Source organism: Phasianus colchicus, chromosome 4 (assembly GCF_987193195.1).
Source record: "Phasianus colchicus chromosome 4, bPhaCol1.hap1.1, whole genome shotgun sequence".
NCBI lineage: Eukaryota > Metazoa > Chordata > Aves > Galliformes > Phasianidae > Phasianus > Phasianus colchicus.
This window is the reverse complement of record NC_143439.1, coordinates 7,595,787-7,620,522: the sequence shown is the minus strand read 5'-3', so window position 1 is coordinate 7,620,522 and position 24,736 is coordinate 7,595,787. Positions and strand designations below refer to the sequence as shown.

The 24,736-nt window shown below is 38.8% G+C and overlaps 1 protein-coding gene across 12 annotated transcripts in view; it reads right to left on the bottom strand.

Annotated features, from left to right (window-relative positions):
* Positions 1-24,736, bottom strand: part of SH3D19 (SH3 domain containing 19) — a 103,733-nt gene that overhangs the window by 39,211 nt on the left and 39,786 nt on the right. For 6 of the 12 annotated variants that reach the window (XM_090138513.1, XM_090138514.1, XM_090138512.1 and 3 more), the window contains one exon: positions 1,229-1,269. In XM_090138513.1, coding sequence (XP_089994639.1) covers positions 1,229-1,269 — 41 coding nt within the window. Of the gene's footprint in view, positions 1-1,228; positions 1,270-10,129; positions 12,727-19,867; positions 19,908-24,736 lie in introns of those variants that run through there. The other 6 variants (XM_090138515.1, XM_031588893.2, XM_090138509.1 and 3 more) reach the window with 3 other exon arrangements.

Genomic DNA, 24,736 nt, shown 5'->3' with positions numbered 1-24,736 from the left:
TACACAAGTCCAATTTTTCATTTAGATCCATCCATAGGTGTGGTTATTGGCATGTATAAAAGCAAGGTTTCATGTACAATGCCTTGATACGTGCATGGACATTTTCTTCTATCATGTGGCTAATTCACATATTATTTACATTTTATGGTTATTTGCATATTAGTATCATTAAATATAATGCTGTAACATATGAATTAACAGCTTGTTGACTAGATGTATTTTTTAATGGATTGTGCCTCAAACGAGGCATCACTTGCTACTGCATTTTCAAAACCATACTTTCCAACTGCTAAATGGTCTTTCAGACCATTTATCAGCTAGAGGAGATCTGGAGCTTATAAAGTCTCTATCAATTCCTGACTAAGTGACAAAAGGCATTCTGTGATCTGGTGCTCTGTTTTTCAGTTTCCTATTTATGGCAGCAATAGCACAGATAAAGCACTGCATTTTAACTACAGCATCATGGAGACTTGTCCTAAATGAAGCATTCATGATCTCCTTTCAGTGCCTCCAATCCAATCCATTCTAATGAGCCCCCGACTAACTGATTCAGAAGAAACAGATCAGTAGCACATACACTAATGTATTTTTTCCCCATTGTTTCTTCACTGTGAAATTGAAATCATGGACAGAAATGAAATACAAATGAAAAGTGGAAAAAAGAAACGGTATAAAATACTTCAGAGAATGCAGTTGAAGAAATTGTCTGGAAATATCAAGAGCAGTGAAAGACGGGTTAAAAAAATAGGGAAAAAGAAATTGCCCTCTCATTCAAGATTTAGAAACAATTTTTTGCTTTCAGAAATAAATAACGTGCACTCATTTAATCCTGTCCCCAATATAGCAAACACACAGGTGCTGCGGATTTCTCCTGAAATGAAACAAGCTTCTAGTTTGTCACATGCCTAAGAACTGAGCATGCATAACCCAAGGTCTTCAGAGATGGATCACATCTGTGCACAAATGCTCTGGTGCTCAAATAAGAAAATGTTAGTAACCAGCAAAAAGGAACAGATCATCAGCAAAACAAAAAGAGGGAGTAATACAAAGGGAAAAAAAAAAGTAATTACAGTGCACTCTCCCCACCCCCAAAGGCTGTTAGCAACTTTCTTCCCAAAGTTAACTTTGACAGTTCAACTTTCTCTTACAAAGTTAATCCAGTTACTAAAAATGACGATGTAGCAATTTTATAATGCAATGACTGTCAAGAAGAAAGAAAAAGACTTACATCTCTTGATTGCTGCTCTTATGGATGACAAGGGTCCTTGGCTTAATAAAGAAAAAAATAAATGATTACTCAGTGGTTAGCATCTCAAAGAGAAAACTCAAAGAGAAAGCAGCATTGTGTAGAGGATCCCTATATAGGGCTTGCCAAATTCATTTTGCCCCAACTACCTTAAAGAAACACATTCAAACCCCAATGCAGGAAAACAACCATACCCTACACATTCCAATATTAACCAGGTTACAGCTTAGCTCAAAGACTCTTGAAAGATAGTAAGCCATTTTTTAAAAGATATTTGTTCCCTTGATTCCGTACTGAAGTTCATATTCTGACTCATTTGACTGTGACACCTGGAAAAGAGCCCATGTGGGTGTGTATGTTTTCAGATTATTAGCATTTCATGACTTAACATCCCTGAAAATAAACAAAACTTACACAGCCAAACAAACACCTATGACCCCTGTGCTAAACATTTTAAATGGTTACTTAATATCTGATCTCCACTTTCAGATGAGGTTGCATTTTTCAGTAATAACTTGGTGGGTGGGGTTGGACAGGAAAACAACATGACCAAAAAGTTGTTGACACACAAGAACAGAAAAATGTTTTCTTTTGCCAGCTCATCTGCTTTCTTGGCAAGACTAAGGCTTCTTATGACTCTCTCTTGAAGCTCTTAACAGATCTACCAGCCTTCAGTAACTTTGCAAAAGTTACTTGAGATTATTATTCCAGAAAGTGCTGCTAACTTGACAAACATGATATTAAGATGCCACATGTAAAAAGCTACAGAGGAGATTTTAGAAAAAGCAAAACTATTTCAGAAAAAGGCTTTTCCTTGCAACACAATGGGTTAAGAACGCTTGGTGAGAAGTCATCAATAGACTATTCATCACTTTCTAAAGGCTGCAAATTGGCTATATCAGATTCAGTGTAAGACATTAACTTAATTACAATAGAAAGACATGCTAATCAAGCCTTTTCCAGAACCACCATCTCTACAGCCTTCATCAGTGGCTGCACCAGCAGGACAGCTATAGAGAAGGCAGGAGCATTTTGCAGTGCTGTCTCCACACTTGGAGCAAGCATGCCACACTCAGGCTGTCAGCTCTTGCTTTGGCTCCGCACGCACTTGCGCTGCAACTGCTGATGACTGCAGCTATACCAGCGGGATAAGGAATAGGGGATTTGGAGAAGAGAAGAAAAAGGCACGTGCAAAGAACAAGTACGAGAAATGTCCTCCTTCCAAAGACTAGGAATGAATGTTGCTCTGACCAAAATGTCTTCTGAAATAGTTTGGCTCACCTAGGATCAAAACAAGGTCGATCTGTCTGCTTTTAGAAACAGCTCAAAAGTAGCTTAGCCCCTATCAACGAGCATTAGAAAACACTTCCATCAATCATATTCCACCATACATTCTCAGCAGTAGAGGATCTTATTTTGTTTCAAAACACTCCATCATGATACAGCTCATCTTCAAGAAACGTTTTAGTTGTATGTTCTTCCCTGATGTAACTCAATCACTTTTTTCTTCCTTATAATTCAACTCTTTCTTTTCTATGTCCATTTTTGCAGCATTATTCTTCTGCCTTCATTGCTAGGAATAACTGCAATATTTAGGGCTTTATTGTTATTATATTTAATATCAGGCAGGAAGGAGACTGAAGTCTGCTAGCATCAATTTTAAATCTTTTGGAGGAGCAAATACTTTCTATACTCAGAATTCAACATTTCCTTAAGGTTTAAAGCTGGAAATTAGATAATCTATAATGTACGAATACCTAAATATCAGTAAAACCCAAATGGAGCAGGTTAAGTTCTTTCTTCAGTCGGCAAGAGCACCTTGAATTGTTTCAATTTGCTTCACAATCTGAGGAGCACATTTAGATGAGAGCAGGCACTTCTGGCTCGAAACAATAGGAGTCACCATATATGCACAAGTCCACACTTTCTTAGCATCATGCTAACCAAAAAAGTATAGAAAAGAACTTACAACCGCAGTGCAAAGAACAAAGAAGCAATCTTTCATTAAACCAACCCAGTGAAGCTGAAATATGAATATATCATCAGCCAAGCAGTTCAAGTACTCAACTCTCCATGTAATTTAGAACCCAGAATAACGTGATTCTGTTAGAAAATTTATTAACTCAAAGACAAAGCAAGCTATTATCAGATAATTTTTCCTTTCCTCTTTCTATTAAGAAGTTATCATCAAAACCCTTCCTCTCCTTTGGCAAAGCACTGTTTCCTACACTCAGGAGAGTTTGATTCACATTTAACTTAAAATTATTTAAGCCTTCTGAAAACAAAGAAATAGGAATGAATTTAGATTATTATTTGCCATGAAACCCCATAAGGGGACTGAAAGTTCCATAACTTCGCTATGTATTAAACCCCAGTAATTTAAGAAAGATGCTGTTCTTAGGGCAGACTGTGATCATACCCACACTTGATGCTGAAGTAACCCTGCCCTATTCCAGAGCCAACAATTTCTCGTCTCCTGTCCCATCCTGCAGAATGAGAAGTGATAAGGTTGCTAACATCCTCCTCTGCTCCACAGGTAATGACCACATTTTCTCTCAAGGGATCCAAATAATTAGCAATACCCAATCAACTTCAGTTCTCCTATTTGATGTGTAGAAGCTGTAGCAATGATTCCATTTAATGGAGACCCTGCCTCTTTCCCCCCCTCCTCCTGTCTGTAACAGAGAGCAGTGAACCGGAACACACACAGAAACCCCAGAAGTACCCACATCAAGGAAAAACAAAGCAGGGATGAGATCAGTCTGCATGGGATCTCTGAGCCTGGTTCCATCACAACTCTCCAGACAGTTATGTCAGAAGAACTGGGAGGATAGCATGACAACAGCCAGCCCAGCGTCAGCAGCACCCGCACTGTCCCCACAGTGCGCATAGACATGACTCCAAACTCAAAGGGCTAGCAGAAAAATGGATGGACAGCAAGATTTGGGCACTTTCACAGCATTTGAGACTAATAAACATTAGTTTAAACACCACCTCAGCCGTAAATAATATAGAGCAAGTAGAGATACAAACTCTCATACATCCCGCACACTAATTAACCAGGCAAGAGAAGACAACCAGAACACTTCTTCCAACATCTACGGATTTGTCCTAGACCTTGCCGACAGTCAATTTAATGCACAAAGTTTGTTCAATTCCCAACTAAGACAGCAGCTCTGTTGAGCTTCCCAAGCCAGCCTCTCAAAACAGGGTACTTGCCATCCCTGTGCACCTATGCAAACCGCCTCAGTTGGTTCAGAGGGGATCCGTCAAGTACATCCGCTGCTGTACTTGCTAGCTGAAGGTAGTCAGGTATCTCAAGCCAGCAGTAATATGGAAAGGTCCCATGGGGCCTATTTCCACCCCAGCTGATTGCAAGGCAGCTTTGCTCCTGGGTGTAGCAGACAGATTGATGCTGGGCATAAATCATTCCAGACACACAAAAAAGGCTTGTGGGAAAAAAAAAAAAAAAGGTCATCCACTTGTTAAAAATATATATACACTGAAGCATCTGCTACCAAGTCTAAAAATTTATCATTTATATCACATTATACGAGGCTTTTCTCAAAATATCTGTCCTCCGGTTCACACACCTGTGTACGGAGCACTTAGCATATTTTCAGTTGTGATGGTTACTGACTCTCTACGTGCCCCTTTACAAAGTTCAAATGTTGCTATTTTTAATATCTTGTGACTTCCTGGAATGCTAGCAAAGAACTTTTCAACAGCTGTTGTTGAAATTATTGCAAGGTAAAACAGTACTATGATAAAAAGAGTCATATATTCCTCTGTTACTTTATAAATCATGCTACCTTTGTAACAGCCAATGTACTGCCCAAGATGCAGCTTCACCCTTAGTTTAAGGTAGAAAACCATGCAGCCAGCAGTGCTCCCTTCCCCACGCTCACCATCTCCTCCAGCCCTTTCACATTGGTGCTTACATAGCCACAAGTCTGCCTGATTAGTCTTGTGATTGTGCTCTTAACAAGCATAACGTCTGTCCCAGACTGCCAGTGAATTCTCAGCCAGCCCAGCCAACAGCTCCAGCTGGCTGCAGAGCTCCCAAGAGCATCAGGGTGATGCAAGAGGAGTGGTGCGAAGGGCAACTGGGGAGGTCAGGGGCTCTCCTTGTAGGAAGAAGCTTGGCCTTTGCTCACCAAAACAAATCTTTAGCCCGTGACTAATGCCATACGTGCAGCTAATCTGACAGCAAATCATCCAGTGCTAATCCTGCCTCAGGTCAGCATTCTTCTCACCCCTCCTAGGAGCTGATGCACTCCCTTATTTGGGTTTCCTGCTCATGCTGATTGCCCAGATCAGCTCACTGGGAGATCAGACCAGCACCAGCAAAAAGCAGCCGGCAGCAGCCAGGCACCTTAGCATGCAAACACATCCATACCCTCTCTGCTAAGTAATGGGGTATTGTCATGGCCCCGTGGGTACAAAGGCTGATAAAGATCCAGTCACCCAAGAAATCAAACGCTCGATAATGCAGACATGGTTATCTTAGAAATAAGACTCACCCTGGTACAACTTCACCTCTCTCCAGGGTCTGGCCCCAGAAGCAAGCAATCCTGAAGCAGTAATTAAGTCCAGTGACAATTCAATCCTCATCACTATGCTGCAGATGTCTATGTCTGCATCACTAAATGAATGCAGCAACTGTGACATCCCACTGTCTGGACAAGCAAAGATAGCTAAGCAGCAGCTAAAATCCAGCTGCTCAGCTAATTAGAACAGCTCACATTGATCAGCATAGGGAAATCCTTTCAGAAATGTTCTCTAGCTGTTTCTTCAACTACTTACTACATATTCACGTGCTCGCCACTGTCACACTTGGGAATGGTATTTCAGCAACTGAACCTTCAATTTTGTGGTCGAACACTGGCAGGATGTCAAAGCAGATCATGGTAGCAAATGCTAACATTTCACCCACCAAGCCTTGCAACAAACTAGTCTTCAGGTTGCAACAGCTTTCACACTTTCCCATGTCCACCTTTAATCTTGAAGCCAAAGCACATCAATTTTGTTTTTATTAATCTAAATCACCTGATTCATGTTTATACCAAATTAATACTTTCCTGATCCACAGCTAAGGACATACTAGGCAGAATTCCTCTTTTCACTTTCTGTTTTCCTTCTGACAACAACCTGGGCTGCATCGCATCTTGCCTAGAAGATGACTGTATGAACATGCCCATCACAGAAAGACAAATCCTCAGAGCATGAATCACATTATTCTCAGTCTTCATCCATCTTCAGCCTATTTACAGACCTCGCTTCCCAATAAAATGCCTATTACAAGAATAGAGGGTCCTGCTTATTGAAGTTTGACCCAGGAGAATGAAGATTCTCCTCTGTGCTATCTATCAACACATTTTAGTCACTGTTGTGATATACCTGCAAGTATGACCTGATGGAAATCTGGAAATCATATTGTAAATTGTTTTAATGATAATTTATCCTCGGCAGTAAATATTTTTAGCACTTGAAAACACCTATAAATTTAAACATAAAACGCCATTGTCATGCAGTATAGTAAATTAAATGCAATATAATTGAATTGTCCTAGTGACAGTGACAAATATTCAGGCCCAACCAGCATTGTATTTAGGCTAAAGAGATAGGGTGGAAAAAATAAAAGGAAGAATGTCACTATCAGATAAAACAACTAAGCTGTAAACTGCAGCTTTTTCAGAAGTAAGTTTTTTGCCACAAAACCTACGTACTTTCTGCATTTCCAAATGAAGTGAGATGACAGTGCCCTACTTCTACAATTAAACAATGCAAAATGAAGCTCTCTTCTCAAGAACAGCTATTGGATTCAATTATTTGCACTAGTATTTCAGTCAGTAAATCGAAGTCTTCAGTAGCCCCGACAGGTAATCCTGTTTGCCTCATACCTCTCTCTATATAAAAATACAACCTGGTTTACTGAGATCCAGAACCTTTGATGTTGACATGGATCCACTGACATGGATTAATTAAACCTGTTTTAATCCAGAAGGATGAGCAGGACAAAGGCACAAAGAACACCTGTTGACCTGTATCCACAAGACTCAAGGTATCTTTACAGGTCCTTAGCTATTATAAAGTACAGATATTAGATTTTTTTCAATAGTTCGTGCACTTCAAAGAGCATATAGCTATAGTAGGAAGGTCATTTGTAAACTTCAAGTTTTATAAAGGGGAGAAAAGTGATATTTAAATGTCATCGTGTAAGCAGAAGCACTTATAATGATTACTAACAAAAGCAGGCAACAACTTGCTTTACAACAAAGTAGTATCTTCAGCATTTATAAAACAAACCAGATCAACAAATTAAAAAGAATGGGGCAGCGATGAGGAATCACCCAAAGCAGTCACTTCTGCCGGCCTTCAGAAAACAGTAAGGCTAGGAAGCCTAGGAATTGAAACAGAGCAGAGCTTCTGAGGAGAGTGATCGGAATGAAAGGACACTGACTGAAAGAATGAAAGCTCAGCAGTGGTGCCCAGAGGGGGAATGAGCTATAGGTGAGGGATCCAAAGACAAACATCCAAATATTTGCAAGCATATGGACTGCAAAGGCTGTAGAGCTGCAAGGCATAAGTGTTGCTTATTTTGGCTAGATCTCTTTCCTGTTCAAAAACAGTCGGCAAAATATAGGTCTGTTTGCTTCAACTAACGTGCATCTTCCAAGGAAGGAATCCCAGGGCAATCTTCTGGCCAATGTGAGATCGAAAATTAAGTCTTGCTTCCAAGGGACACTACCACTTCTACACTCAGCAGTTAAGATAGTATCTGTATTCTGCCTAGTGAGAGATTAGTAGCACATAGTTCATAAAAGCCAGATATCTGAGAAGCATCTGAAATGTGAAGTTCAACTGCAGCCACAGGAATGGGATGAGAAGCACAATGCCAGCATGACCTCAGTTCCGAAAAGGAATTGAGCACTCCTGAGAACTTGTATGTCAGAAAATGCCAAACCCTTTGACACATTGGGCTGTGACACTCTTTTAGCCCAAGTCCATTTTTTTTAATAGTATCTGAACAAAATTTGCAGCATGAAATTTGCTTGAGTTTAAGCTTTAATTGAGTAAGGAAACAGAAGCAATTTCCTCACTGTTTTAATTGTAGGCATATTTTGAGAACAAAGGTATTTGTTGTGCAAAGACATAGCATCTATAAAATAGATATGTCCATACACATGTATGAAAGATACTGAAGTCTGTTAACTCAAGACCAAAACAAAAAATATAGCATAAACCCTAACACACTGTAAATGTGAACCAGCAGCCAAAAAAAATTGAGTAGGAATTTTACAAGATCATCATATACAGAGTTGTGGTTGCTTCAAACTGGCCAGTTATTAATAAAATTAACAAATTTTAAAAATTATCTAAGAATACATAGAATCACTCATTTCCAACCCTCCCATGTTAAAGCATCACAAATGTAAAAAAATGTATACGCATAATCATATCTTGTTCCAGTGAATTGGTGCCTCACCCAGTTACACCCTACAATACATAAGCTCCATGAACTTGTAACATTGGCCTTGACAGAATGCACAGTGCACAGAAATTTGAATTTAAAAATCTTACAACCCCACCCTCCACCAGACCTGTCTTTCCAGAAAGTGCACTGCATGCAGCTCAGTCAGGCAAACAGCATAAACACCTGTATGCTTTTCCCCTGCCTGCCTCCAAAAGCACTGAAATGCTCATTTTCTTCTATACTACAAATACTGTCATGGCTTTGGTTACAATGCAAAAATGGATTGCTCAGAAATTTGCACCTTGTAACAATAAACTATGCATTCATACACTTGTAGGTGTACAATGCCTTTCTCTAAGTTTAAAGATGATCTTAAGCTACAGTGCTTTTTATTCATTTACAAGGATACAGCAGCTCTGAGATTATGGTCAGGCATTCCCCAAAGATACGTGCTACAGAGCATTTTTCAGTAATAACAGGCTTGTAGTTCTGAGCATACAAGGATTTAAGTAACATATAGTGTACCAGTAAAGCTCATCTTTAATAGCACAAGTTAGGGAAAAAGAACCAAGTTTTTAGATTCTCAAATTCTTTCCCAAGGGAGAAACAGATGCATCAACCATCAAAGCTTAAAAACACACCTACATCTACCCCAAATACACTGCAAAACCACTACGGATGGGCAACAGCACTGAAGTTGCTGTAGGATCATCCAAGATATGGACGTCAGCAACAGAGAGGGGGGCCTTTAACCAATAAGGGCACTTCCCCAGTGAAACAGAACTCACCTTGGAGCAGGTTACCATGCAAACATGCTGCAAAACAAGAGGAACTTCCTCCACCCTCAGTCACATGCCCCAGTTGTCTTATAATATCATGGACCTCAAATAACATGGCAAACTAGTCAATAGTGCAGCCTCTAATGGATAACTGCAGCTTGAAAGTAATAATCACCTTTTCCCACTCAATTAAAATTAGCTTCACAAGCAAACAGATCAAACTGGACCTTTCTGGAGCAGCAGCAGTAAGAAACATCTTGCCAGAGCATTTCACAGCCACAGATACCAGTGCCCCAGCCTTTAAGAATCCCCAAAACACACAGCTCTTTCACATGCACTTCAATCAATGCACTGTATACCATCACTACTAAGCAGAGGAAATTGAAGATCTGCAAAGCATCAGATTCAGCTTATTCAGACAACTGAATTGACAGACAAAACATCTACCGCTGGGATTACCCTCATCTCCTAACAACCATTCAATCTCTGATCCTTGATCTCAAATCTTTACAAAGACAGGCTTATAATTTTTTTTGTTTTTAATTCTCCAGAGCAGCTTAAAAGCCCTGCGTGCAGGTTAACACAGCAGGTAATACTTCTAACCTCTGCTCTCAGCAATGCCCTTACCTCAAAAGGCAGAGAATTGTTCCTGTACTTTTTCACATGTCAACAACTATCTCTCCCTCTCCCTTTGTGACACGTCTCTGGGCTTCCAGAAGTATTGATGACCTTTTCCTTAAGACTGCCTAACTGTCTAACACAAGCTAGGTAAACCCAGAACAATTGCTTTTTAATTTTCTCAAGAAGCACCAAAGCTCTAAGAGTTGGACTCAGCGATCCTTGGAGTCCCTTACAACACAAGATATTTTCTGGTTCTGTAGGTAATGAGAGCTCAGCCTCTTATACCACATGACAGAGAATGCAAGGTGCACGTACTGCTACAAAAAGAGCAGGCACCAAGTTCAAGAGAGTCAGAGTCAGTTTTTGCATGCAACAGAAGGTCAAGCTCTAGCACTTCCTGCCACAGAACACTGTGAATGCTAAAAGGATATCTGATATATGCCATTTCTTTCAACTAGTTCGTCTCTTCTAATTAAAAGATCAATCTGGGGTTGTTTATGTTTTAAAGACATTTGAAAAAATCTTGATTTGTAGTGTGAAAATAATCATGGCAGTTTTTATTTAAGCTGCTCCAAGAACATTAATGACTTTTTTTTCCTATCATCATTCAGTTACAGCTGTATCACAGATGTAAATGCCTGTTTAGCACCTGCTGCAAGGCAGTTACCACACTAAGGAGCAAATTTTGGCTATTCAAATACTGAGACATCATCTAAAAAAAAGCATGGGAACAGTAATTAAAGGAAATACAAAGAATTCCGGCATCACTGCAGATCTGTCCTAGATAGAAAAAAAAAGATGCTATTACTAACAGAAAGCATTGAGGTCTATTTGCATGGTAAGATATTTATTTAACAGAACATATTTCCTTGTCAAGCCTCAGAACAAAGACGACAGGTTGGGCAGCACCACACAGAATTTTGTGTCCCATACAGCAGTACGGTGCAGCAGGAAAGCCTCTCCTGTAGCTGTCACTACTGCCCCTGTCCCACAACACTGCTCTTCCTTCCAAAATGCTCAGTGTCCATCTATCAGCAGCACTACATGCTATTAGTGGGCCTAGAAAGAAGCCAGTAAAACAACACAATTGTCATCGCAACAGTCACTAAAAAGGAGCTGTATTCCTGGGACAAGAGGGAAGCTTCCTCAACTGGTCCAATCACAAAATGTTATCAGAATTGGTTGAGCCAGTACTGTATTAATAACTAGATGTCAGTGTGAGGGGATTGGGAAGTAGAATTTCAGGTTACGTGGAATAAAAGAACTGTAACAGGAAAAAAACAAAGTTCTTTCTTCCTACAAAGCATTTATTCCAAGCAAAACGTTGTTTGGAAAGACATGAGATCATTCATGTTCTTTTTTTTGCTGGAACTAGGTATTACATTGTGGATCAGAAGAGAGACTGAAGAGTGATCATTATTTCTGGTTGGAGTATTATGATTACATTTGGATTCCCTCTTGAACTAGAAATCAACTTCTGCCTCAAGCCTTACGAGATTGGGAACGTTCTCTATATTCAGAATAGCTGACAAACCTATTTTAACAACACTACCATGGTTAAAATGCAACTACACATACTTGTACACCTTACTTGTACAAATACTTACCACATTTAGGGTTGTATGGTCTAATTTCAGTCCTCCGTAGCAAGGACCTACCCGTCACCACATGGGTTGTAGTCCCCAATGGAACAAGCAGCATGGCTTTTTGCTCTGCTGAACCTTAGTTCAATTCCTAAAGCCCAGGCAGCTGGAAACACATGCAAAAGCAGCTCATGCCCATATACAGTGAGGGCCAGTAATAGGTCCAGTGAGCCCATGCTTTGCTGCATTTGACCAAAAGTAGGACAAATCCCATACGTAAAAATTCAAATTGTAACACTTGCTGTGAGCAAAATACCTCTGAAAAGAGTAATTCTTTATCAAAATCAGTAATGTAATGTCTTAAAGACAGGACCAGAGACTAGTACACAGCTGTGCAATCTGCACAGCACACATCAAATATAGTAAGATAATAGAAACTATCAATATGACAGGCCCCACTGAGAGTATTTCTCCCCCGTGATACAGTCAGAATGCAATTGTAATGTTCTTTTCAAGAATACTTGATCAATCAGTTCAACATTCAACCTGAGAAGACCAGATGCTACTTTAAGTAACCAATTACCCACACTAGAATGATCCGCAGACAGCAAAGAAATAAAATAAAGGAAGGAAGCAGTACTTGAAAAGAAATTAAAAAAAGAAAAAAATAACAATCTCTTCCTTCTTGTGCACATTAGAGAACGAGGCCATGGAAACCAGCACAATATAACTGCAAACCGAACTCTCCCACTCAAATTCCAGAGGTGAAGAAAAATGTAGATACTGACCTGAGTCCAACCAGAAACCTACACAAATCCTTAGGGAAATAAATCAAAGTTCCTGTATCAGCTCCAACGCAAGTTTCTTTCAGGAAGAACCCGAGCTGCTACTTCTGAGAAGAATGTTTACAAGGAGCTAAGTCTGCTGCTTCAGCCCTGAGATGCATCCCATATACTTTCCTTTGCAGTTCCTCCTCCTTCTAGAAGAATTACTGTTTGAGACTAATACAAATACTTCTAGAAAGAATTCTCCTCCAGCCCCTTTTTCCATCAATCAAATGAATTTCATAAGCTATCTGTCATCACAATGTCTTTGGAACAAAAGAATAATAATAATAATAATGGAGAATGAAAACCATGCCTCATTAATTTGGCCCATCACATATTACTTATAAACAGAGAATTCCAGTTTATCCCACAGCTTCCATTCACTCCAGAGCTTGTTTATTTTCTGCAGGTTTAAAAGACAAAACCATCTAGATATTTCAAAGAGAGTTATTGCTGGTTTATAGGGAATAAAATATCTAAGTGAAATAGTCTCAAAATGACCTTAAAAAGGAAAGAACCATCAGTGAATAATTATGTACAATGTGTGTTTCCTGAAACTACCTTTCTAAAACTAATGTCTACTGTGGTTGTTTACACCCTGGGCAATCATCCTAATTCACAAGGAGTGCAGCCTTGTGTCTGGATGGTTCTTGGTACCTTCTAATGCAATCTCCTTAGACAGGTGATGAGACAGCAAAGTTTGCTTGTGTATACAGGACTCCCAAAGGAGCACTGAAATTCTTTCAGTGAAAAAGAGTGAACCGTTTTCTTTCTTCAACAGCCACCTAATTCTCAGCATTATTTTCCATTATGAATTAACATCAGCACTGGAGAGTGGCCTAGACAACAGAGGGGATTGTTCAGGGCAAAGTCCTTCAAAATTCCCTTTGCAGAAACTAAGAACAGAATGCTCTTTTATTAAAACAAATACCTCTTCTCTGTTTAGGACTAAGGAGTCTGGACCTCTGGACAGGATGCTCCATTCACAATAGCTCTTTACTGTTATCTGTCAATTAATTGCCCCAAATCCCCAACACAACAGTGAAGAAATAGTGACTTTAAAACAAACATCTGTGGCTATAGGCTCTAGACACCCACAGGATCATTCATTGCAAACAACTGATTTGAACTCATCTGCCATTAATTACTCTTCTCTACCTATGATTTTTTATTTCTCACTTAGAGGTAAGTCAAAACTGAGCAAGGAAAATTAACGTTGCAAAGAGCAAACTAAACAGAATGATTTACTGAGGAAAAGAAGCTATCAAAGAAATGCACTGCACAAAACTGCTCCAGCTTATTTGTCTCCAGGGAGACACATCTCTGACACACACAGCACGTGCTGCTCACCAGAAAAAAAATTACGATAAACAAAAGATAGACACATAAGCAGATTCCAGTCTCAAGTAACACCAGTTGAAAACCACATTTAACCAGCAATATTACACCATGTTCCAAGTGACTGAACACAAAATTCAACTCAATTCAATTCAACTCAAAAGGAAAAAAGAGAATCACACGATCATACTTCTCAGATGCCAACAACAAAAGTCATGATATCAAGCCCCTGCTTCCAGCTCTGCCTTTGATATATTGTGCAACTTTCAAGAAATCACTCTGCCTCCTTCTGCTGAATCCACTTCATCTGTAAAATTGAGACACAGCTCTTTTCCTCCTTGGAGATCAGCCTTCTGCTCCAACTAACCATATGAGCACTGATAACTGCCCAAAGGAGAAAACAAGACCGACTTTCGAAGCAGCACAGGCTTAGCTCAGCTCAAGGCAATTGTGAAACTGCACCCTCAGGGCTTGGGAAGAAGATTAGATTTCTGCAGAAGTACTTATTACATCAATCTCTGACTTATTGGGAGTGTGCACAAGAAGGAACTTACTTTTCTCCACACCCTAGAAATAGCTTAGACAAAACAGTCAACTGCTACAGTTTAGCCTTTAAAAATCTGAAAAGCTAATTATACATAATAAGAAAGCAACATTAAAACAAGGGTCAACTCTAACATTTGCTCATTCTTCTAAACACAACCCCATACCATACTAAAGGCTGTCACCCTCACTTTGTCACACACACAACACATCCTTCCCTTCCCTTCCAGATGGATTGTCAGCAAGGTTTGAAGTCTCAAACTCCATATCTGCTGCCTTACAACCTCTAACACTCTTATACTTTAGACAAGAGTCTAAAGTATTACTCTAGCTTAATAGCTGCACTGACAGTGTAATGCAATCATTGCTAGGGGATTATACAAGGGGTAGTTTCTAGATATCAGGACACTTACGGGGATAAGTCCAGATATTAAGTTGCCCAACGTTTGAATGAAAGAACCAGATTTATACTGGTTCATTTGACACTGACTCCCACAGAATTATGATTTCAAAATCCAGTTAATACGCATGAGACAAGCAGGCTATAAGTGGACTGAAAATCAGCAGGACCACCAGGCCCAAATTCCCTCCTAAAAGGTTTTCAGGACTTGGCTAGAAAGACATCACTTGATCTACAGTTAGCATCTTCCCACTATGAGCAAGAGCGGGACTACGTGATCTCCAAAAGGTCCAATTAACATCTCCACAATTCCATGACTTTTAAACACAGAAGTAGCAGTAGCAACAGAAGTCTCTGCACAGTACCCCTTTAACTAAGATACAACAAAAAACAGAAGTCTTACCTAAGATTATAAGAGTATATTCCAGTACAGTAGCCTGAAATTAAATTTATCTAAAATAAGCGAAATCTGTTCAATCACCTACAAAAATTAATAATGAAATTAGTCCTGATGACAAAGCAATTCGTTAAACACAGATGTTTAATTTGTCAAAGGCATCAAACCAGAAACCCAAGCTTATAGGGCTGCGGGCTAGCAAGATTTGTAGAGTAGAAGACTCTCACATCCCTCTTCAGATATGCAGAGCTTGAATTATTAAATGACTGACTGCAGACTGTTGGCATGCTTTGGTTACAACATAGACAACCACAGGGTTTTCTGTTTTCTCAAAACCTCTAAGGCCTATCAGTTTGTATAAATATTTAAATTTAAGTGGACACAATAGAATTTGACTACATTGTGTGGCCTTACGACTCATCTCACTCTGTTAAAGGCAGAGTCTTTTGGGTGAGACTTCACAGATGATCTGGGAAAACACATTATTAAATATTACAATACTGCTGTGACTGCATCTTATTAAGCATAATTTCCTAAGATCAACATTACCTAACAGAGGTAGAGAAGAGAAATGCAGAGAAGCTTTCACTAGTGGAATTCTACTACAAAAACCTAAAACCAAAGTAAGATACAAAATACCGTGCATAAAAATGACAGCTTGGTTTACCAGAAGCTCACCAAAAGAAACTGTAGCCCCTTTGATCAGCTGCTTCAAGTAGTGCTTCTTTATAAAGAAACAGAAGTTGACTGCATTGTTGGCTTGATATATTTAAGATGGGGCGATTTATTCAACCAAATGAATGGATTCAGCAATAAAAGAACTTAAGTAAATCACAAACAATCAGCAGGTACCTTATGTGCCAATAAAACCTACAGTCTATTTTAGGAAAAAACAAACATTTCATACAATCATAGAATAGTTAGTTAGCTGGGACCTCTGAAGGTCATCTAGTCCAACTCCCCTGCACAGGGACACCACACCTAGATCAGGTTGCCCAGAGCCTGATCCAGCCTGACCTTGAAAATCTCCATGGATGGGGCATCCACCACATTCCCAGGCAACAAGTTCCAGTGCCTCACTACCCCCACTGTAAAAGATTTTTTCCTTATATCTAACCGAAATCCACCCTCTTTGAGCTTGAAACTATTCCCCCTTGTTCTACCACCACAGACCCTTCTCTAGAGTCCATCCTCTTTCATGTAGCTCCCCTTCAGATACCTAGCTTCTTCCCCATTTGGAGAGCAAATCTTCACAGTAGTCTCCTAAATTTAAAAATGGAGATCTCTTCACTTTGAGTGATTGATTCACAAGTAGATCTGCCAATAAACTGTTGCATTCTTCAGTTAACTTCATCCTCTCATCTCCAAGGTGAAAGCAACTACCATGAGTTATATCACAAGACCGTTTCAGGATTTTGTGATCTGTAGTCCTTATTCCAAAGGAAAAAAAACAGCACAGCGCTGCTGATCCAGTCCCTTCTGAGATTTATTCCTGTTCAAGGATTAACTAGAAACACACGGATGCCTGAAATCTTCTATTATTACTATGTAATTTGCAGCGTGAAAACATGTAGAGACGTAAGACTAAAGGGCTTACTACTTTTGACTTAATTGACCTGTGCTGCAACAGTACATGACCTGACAGTAAAATCAAGAAATAGTAATTACAGATTGTTATTGCAGAATAGACACATTTTTAATACTGTCAGGAATTTAATAATTGAAGGATGGTTAATATTAAGTCACAAAATTAAATGTCTCTAGATAAGATTTAACACAGCAATAGGTATTATCTGGATTACTGGAACATCCATTTTGGTCTTATTAATGTGCCAATATTTAAGAAAAAAATAAAAATTAATGCAGAGTGGCACACGAGGCCATTTTCTGACAACATACTTCTCACATGGCTCAGTCTCTCCTATACGGCAATCACCTGAAGGGTAAAAAAAGAGTACAATGAAGACATTCTGTAAGCAATATTTAAGGCATGTTTCCCTCCTTTTAAACAACCACCATGATCTTTGTTTACCCAAACCTCAAATTTACCAGCCTCATGCCAGATCCCACTTTAGCTCCTCACAACCACAAGAAATATTGTCATATGATTTTTTTTTTTTTTACTAAGCTCATCATTCTGTGGATTAAAATGGCCTTTCAGAGCTGAAGGAAGAGTTATGATATTGGCAATGTTAGGCTTTTTTTTTGTTTCTTTTCGCCCCGGTGTTCCATATTCACGATGCAAGATCTCACCAGGGCTTTGCCTGAAATACATTACTACTTCTCTGTCTCTCTCAGTAAGATTTACACCATCTATTCCATCTTAAAATATCTGACTTTCTTAAGGTTCACTGCACATGTCTTCATACAGTTGACTAGTATCCCCAAGTCCACTTCAATTTTTTTTTTTAAACACTATTTTTACCATAATTCTAGTTCAGAAATACTTATTAGACCTTGTATTCCAAGTAAATGACCTGCAAGATAATTTTGCTCAGCTTTAGATCATAAGAGGGATGTTATGTTGCACTTTCAACATGTAGATTGATATACACAAAAAAAGAAAAGATGCCTTTGAGTCATTTTATTTTGCCTTTCCCTTGTCACAAACTGTCCCCAGAGAGTAAAAGGTCACGGCTACAGACACTCATCGTAAAATGGCCTAAGTAGTCCCCAGTGTAACCCATACAGCTCTGAAATACTGATTCTGTTACGTGAGAAATGATGCACTGTAGTTTAACTAATGTTTCAGATGCTTCAGTATTTAGTTTTCCCTCCATTTTTACAGCCAGAGATGCTGGTCACCTTGCATCTGCAGCTCTCTTCTCAGAGATTATATGGTCAGGCAGGGGATAAGAACTTCATCCAGCAATCCAACACAAAAGATGAGAACACTGCCATGATAGTACGAGATGAACCACAGAGCGTAGCAATATCAATTAGAAGATTAGATCATTTAAATGAGGCAGGCTGCTTCTGCTCTGGCCTAGGAGCAGCCAGCAGACATACACAAAACCACACTTTTCTTTTAACAATGTCTTGTCATTCTCACAGTTCACCCTCAAAAGCAGAACTAACATAACATGATGGGCAGCGAGGCTGAGAAGGTGACACAAGATACATAGAAATAATTAGAAGCCGAGTGCACTACTGACAGAAATCAAAAACTATGAAAACCTCAATTTTCTCAATGCTATGAGCAACTTACACTACACTGTTAATTACATGACTTTTCCATGAGAGAATGTGGAATCTGTAACAAAGAAACTTAGGGAAGAATTTCATTGTCAAGGTGGTTCACATCTGTAATTCTAATGTCATGGGGGGAAAAAAAAATTAGAACTTCTAAAATACACTGCAAGGAAAAAAAAAGATACTGGTGGGAAGTACCAGTCAAATGAGTGGGAAACGGAGTGTTTCCACCTTAAATTAAACATTTGATCATTGTATTTTCCTTTGATAATAATTTGGGTTCAATTTATGGTAATATTACATAACCTAATAAAGGTTTGAACATGTAGAATACAACTGCATCATTGTAAAGAAAAAACTAAGCTTTTTCAATTGTATAAGGAAACAGTGACTGGTAATCTTCCCATTGCAAATTCAAGAACACACAGCTGGGAATAACTACAGTACTGCTGGGAGGGAAGGGGCAAACATCCTCTCTCCTATCACATCACACAGCAGATATCAGCTATAAGAGTGCTATAAGAGGTTACAGTTCCCTCTGTTCTTCTAGCTATAAAAGCTACCCCAGTGTACTGTCAAAAACGTAACAACAAAAACAATTAGACTAAAATAAAATGAAAAGGTTATGTCATGTCTGAAGGCTGGGCACCAGAGGTGTCCTATGGAATGGTATGTCACAAAGGAGCACAGGAAGCACTGCTAGTTAGTTTGCTCCATCACTTTACTTCATTAAAATCCCATTATCCACCACAGGATATGAAGGAGATCTTAATCCTTAGTAGAGAGAATTAATGAACAAGTTTGGAAATAAGGCAAAGAGAAAAGGGACATTTTTTTCTTTTTTTTTTTAGATGAGAGGAAAATAAAGACAAGTTTTTGAAAATTTTCAGAAAAATTAAGGGAAAGTGTGGCCTTGCAAATCAATAGCTTTGGAAGTCTGGCAATTTCTAACGGAAATTCTGGATAAAAATAAAATGCTGTGTGTGTTTGTTTCAACATCTTTTTGTTTGCTTTTCCCAATTTTGAACCCTTAGAGATGATAGGATCAGAGTTAACAGATTAAAGCATAGCTATCCTCGACTGCACCAAGAATTAGTTTCCCTGCTACAAAAGCCAATGCTTCAAAGAATATAGAAGCGAAATGGATGAATGCTTCTTGTCATAAACAATAATAAACAAGTAGTTTGAACTTCAAGCACATGCAATTACAGCATAGGGAACCCTGATCATCCCTTGAAAAATCTTGTCCATAAGAAAAACTAGTTAATTACCCTTAACACAAAGTTATGTAGTGTTTTTTTGTTTGTTTGTTTTTTCACTCTTACCAAAACAGAGAAGTAGAAGAAAGCCTTTCTTATTGTTTTGGTTAATTTCCTAATACATCCCATTAAAAGGGGGAAAAAAACAACAGTAAAGAAAAGAAGGAAAAGAAGCAAAGAATAAACACAGGAATATGGTTCTTACCCTGAAGAGCGGCAGTCTGGTTTATTTCTTTCAGAGCGATCTGCGAGAAAGGAGGCATAGCATCAGCACAAAACTTGGATGTTCTTTAGCAGTACGAGCACAGAAGTCTTACAAGAACTGTTGCACCATATGAGTAGCAAAAAAACAAAAGCTGGTTCTGTCATAAAACTTTTTCTACACTGGACCATTCAGTTGGAAAGAAAGTGAAATCACTGCAAATTTAATGTTTGTTAGAATTCCCCTATCCAAAACAGAGCATACTTAATGTTTTACATTAGTGCTTTAGATGCCTTCCCTCCCTTTAGCTAAAATGAATAGGATTTTAGTTTACGGTAAAAATAAGGGAGAGGGAAAAGGAAAAAAGAAAAACCACAGATTACTCAGCGCAAAAAAATCATTCCATGAATCACAGCTGGCAGAATTCCCTAACAGGATGGGAGAAAAATCAGCAGCTGGTTGCAGCAACATCTGCAAATACACTGAATGCAGTGCAGCTCGTCATTAACTCTTTAACTTCTGGAAGTTCTACACACTGAATCTTTTTGTGCTTTCAGAAAGGGTTCTGTTTATTCCATGAGTACGTTGAGTAGCTTATTTACATTAATGAGATAGACTAGCAATAAAAATCTATACATTACAATCATGCAAACTCACATAAACATGTTCTACCAAAGAATTTATCAGTTCTGGATGCATTTCTTTGTTTTGAATGATTTCTGAAAGCTCTAATACATAAAGAAAATATAAAATACTTCCAAGGGTAAGATAACAAACATTACAAATACCTAGCATTCATGCACTATCAGATATATGCTTAGAAAATCCTAAATACCTCTTACCACAAGATTTTGGCCTACCTAAAAGACAAAGTGAGATTTGTGTCCTGCTAAAATACTCAAATTCTCAAATTAGAGAGATGTTTGTTTAATCACTTGTAAAAAAAAAAAAAGATACCTACTATACAATTGGAAGGATATTCTTACACCTACATGTATCTACTCTGAGCACGGTGACTTCAATTCTGATTCTGTATGGTTACTCAAAAGCAAGTTACTTTCCCCCTGTTAGTAAACAGCTTATTGAAATGCTTTTTTTTTTTTTTTTTTTTTTTTACACATAAGAGTCTTCCTGGAAAAAAAAATAACAACATACAGGCTACATTTTGATCCATAAGCTCTGCATTGAACTCTTTTTCTTTTATTAGCATGTTTGTTTGTATAGCTTTATGCTACGTACAGAAAGAATATTTTCTTCTCCAAAATGTTACGTGCCCATGTGACTAAGTTTTGATTAAAAAGGAAAAAAAACACGTCAATAGTGCTCTAAGAAGCATCTAATGCTTTTTCCACCCACAAGTGCTCCTATTGAGCTGTCACAGCCATACAGTACATAATTTATTGTGTTTCTGACTCACAGCGCTCTCCATTTCATCACACCACATGCTACTCTCTTAGCTAGAAACAGCATGCAATAGCTCAAACCAGAGTTACAGCAGCAGTTCAAAGACACACAGAAAAGCTCCTTCCATCTTTGTCATTTGTTCATGCAACTTCCTTATCTGTGAGTATGAAAAAAAACACACCCAACAAGCAGTCGGCACTTCCCACTGAAATCTGCTTGCCATCTGGTGTTCGTTAGGAGTGTTCCCTGCTATTTACACAGCCACAACACAAAAGAATTCAAGGAAAACCTTCCCACTTCTAATGAGATATGGTAGGTATAACAGTGAGAAGGAAACAAGAGAGTCACGGGAGATGTAAACACAGTGTCTGCAGGCTCTCCCTCTCAGCTCACATCCCAGCAGAAGATCCACCACAGCCCACCACACCACCGAAGCCTGCTAGCTCAGGAAATCACTGCAGTTCTCTCTCCTTCCTTTCCACATTGAAACATGAACCATTATTGTTGCTTTTACACATTTTGTTTATGGCTGAATTTAGAGAAAGAACATCATTCACATGTACAACTGGCCTTATCAATAAGAATAAACAGAAACAATCTAACAAGCAGTCAGCTAGTTCTTCAAAAAAGAAAAAAGATCTGTACACACTTACAGTTACTTAGAATTTAATATTTTATTTCTTTTTTTGTTAAATATTATGTAACAGGAGACTCAAAGAGTTGACTTCCTATTCAGCACTTAAATTTCACCACTAAGTGCTGTATATAGGCATTACGTACAAGCACCACATCAAATAATGTCTCACACTTTTAAGACATGCTTACACAGAATGAACATGCAAATCTTCATGCATATTACATGTTAGATACACACTCATACACACAGGTAAATATTACATATAAACACATGCACAGAACCCTACCTGCATGCCCACAGTCGGCTCCCTATTAACACTGTATGTTACTTCAACAACTGAGACCTCTATAGTTTTCCCCAACAGAAAATAAGCAATTAGTGACAAAGATCCAAAAATCAAGTCTTGCACAGTGGATTTTCCTATATGTCAAAGAAATAAATTGCTATAAAACATTATAGGACACAATGCTTTTCTAGCATGACAGGTGTACGCCCTTCAATCCTAAACACAAAGTCAAAGCAACACATCAGATTAGAGCAAACACTGAATGTGCACTGAGCTAGCATGCAGTTAGTAAGGTAGTCCACACCAAGATACAGGAAATTTACTTGCAAAAAAATCCACTTCCAGTGACAGACACCTCCTTTCAAAAACAAGCTTCCACACATGAGAAGCTTGCATTATTTTCTACTATCCTTACACTGTTTAAGTAATACAACTCCTTACTGTGTGTGTGCAGTTACAGTCAAGTGTGCCAGGAATTCCTAAACCTTTGTTGCCCTTAAACAAATACAGTCTGCATGCAAGGAGTGCATTATCCTTGTCCAGCAGTAGGATACAGCGCAAAAAGTCAAGGAGCTGGAAGGTGGAGCAGATGAGGCAGAAAGAAGTCAGAGATTCCTGGCTGAGGTTGGGAAGACCACTGCCAAAGTTTAAACAGAGAAGGAGCAAGGAAAACACTGGGACACAATGATGCCTATTTGTACCACAGCTGCTCAGCAAAATCTAGTGTTTATATGAAAAATCATGCTGCATATATTCCACTGATATATTATGACTTTTCAGTAGTCAAAACTGAGCAGTAGACAAATATCATAGTCCAGCTGCTTTTAGAAAGGTCCAGGTTTCTTTAACTGGCAGCTTCTTTAGCTTTCAGAAATGGGAAAGTTATCTTCTTGGGTTTTATTCCCAAAGAAAATATAAACATAACAATCAGGATAAAAATAAGTGACAGCACTTTATTTCAGTTCTTCTGCAAACCCAGAATAGCTTAAGATCTTGCCAAAGAGACCACAAAAAATCAGACAAATATGGCTTTTAAGTCACGTTGTTTTGCTTTTAGAAGACGAGCAAAGAAAAGGGAAAATATAATTCTCTAAGAGAAACACTGTTTTTCTCTGTTTAATTTGCAAGATCCTCCAAACTATCTTGTTGCTAAGAGTGGCTTTAAGCAAGAAGTGTGCTCTCATTAGAAAAAAAATTAACTATAAACATGAAATGCCGTTCAAAAGTGAGTGGAAAATTAACAGTTGCTTTAAACCTGTAGAGCAAGAGGGGAACTTCCAATGCAGTTACCCCTTGAGATACAGATTCCTACTCTTAAGCCACCCCCCAGCACAACCTTTTTTTTTTTTTTGTACAAAGCTGAACTAGCTGAAAGACAAAGGGTGGGACAAACTATTTCCACTCTGAGGAAATACCATATTCTTTATCCTAACCATGGCTTAAATAGAGCAGCTGCCATAGTGGGTAGGACACACAAGCCTCTTTCTGGAGATGGCTACCATTACAGCAAGCCCATCTGTGCTGCTCTTGGTTTTGGCCCACGACAGCATTGCAGTAGTTTCATAATGGACAGTAGCAGGAGATGCTTCTAACAATTCTTCTGTAGCAATGGCTAGCCTCTGCATGAGCTAGGCAACAGGAGCAGCGGGCTCTTAAACAACACTGTTGCCAGTGAAGAATTTTGATAGATACTACCCTTATATGAGTAACACATAATTTTTGTAGTCTCCACTATTATGCAGCTGGTCATAGTCAAATATTGCAACAGTTCCCCTTAGGCAACCACATTAGAGAGCAAAAGAGCCCCAAATCCACATTTCAAATTGCTCATATACATAGGGCCCTGCCAAACAAACATTTTCTGGGGAAAAGATGAGCATTTGTGCACGATCTCCAATGCTAGTTTTATTTGCACCGAGATAAGCTTCAGCAGCCACTAGCATTGCCATGTTTCTGCCTTCCATTTTGTTAAGGCAGGATGTGTTTCATGGCAGCTCCTGCACCTTTTAGCACTTCTCTCAGATAAGAAGTCATAACAATGCAAATTAATTCCACTGTATAGAACCTACTATGAATTTCATTCCATTTGATTAGAAGCTGCTACACAATAAAAACTACAAGACCAAGTATTTATCTATTTATTTTAGCACTGTAACAGCAGAGTCCCTTATCAGTTGTTTAAAAAGCAGAAAGCATGAGGAGGAATTAATGAGAAACTTAGAAGAAACTTTTCTCATTAAGTTTGATACATAGCTTTCCCCTCTCCCCAGAAGGCCACAAAAGCAGGACACAAAGTTTACAGTGGTAAGGGCAGACAGTTTTTATACCTGCTTTAAATTCTACAGTACACTACTAAATTCCAGAGCAGTAAACTGGGGAAAACAATGAATTGCATACCCCACTGCTTCCTGCAATGAAATGGCACTGGCACTATAATACCAAACTGAGCCTTGTAAGCACACAGTTTATTCTTGGAAATAATACTGGACTGATATATGGCTGAGGGGAAACAAACAAACAAACACAGCCATAAGAATACACCGAA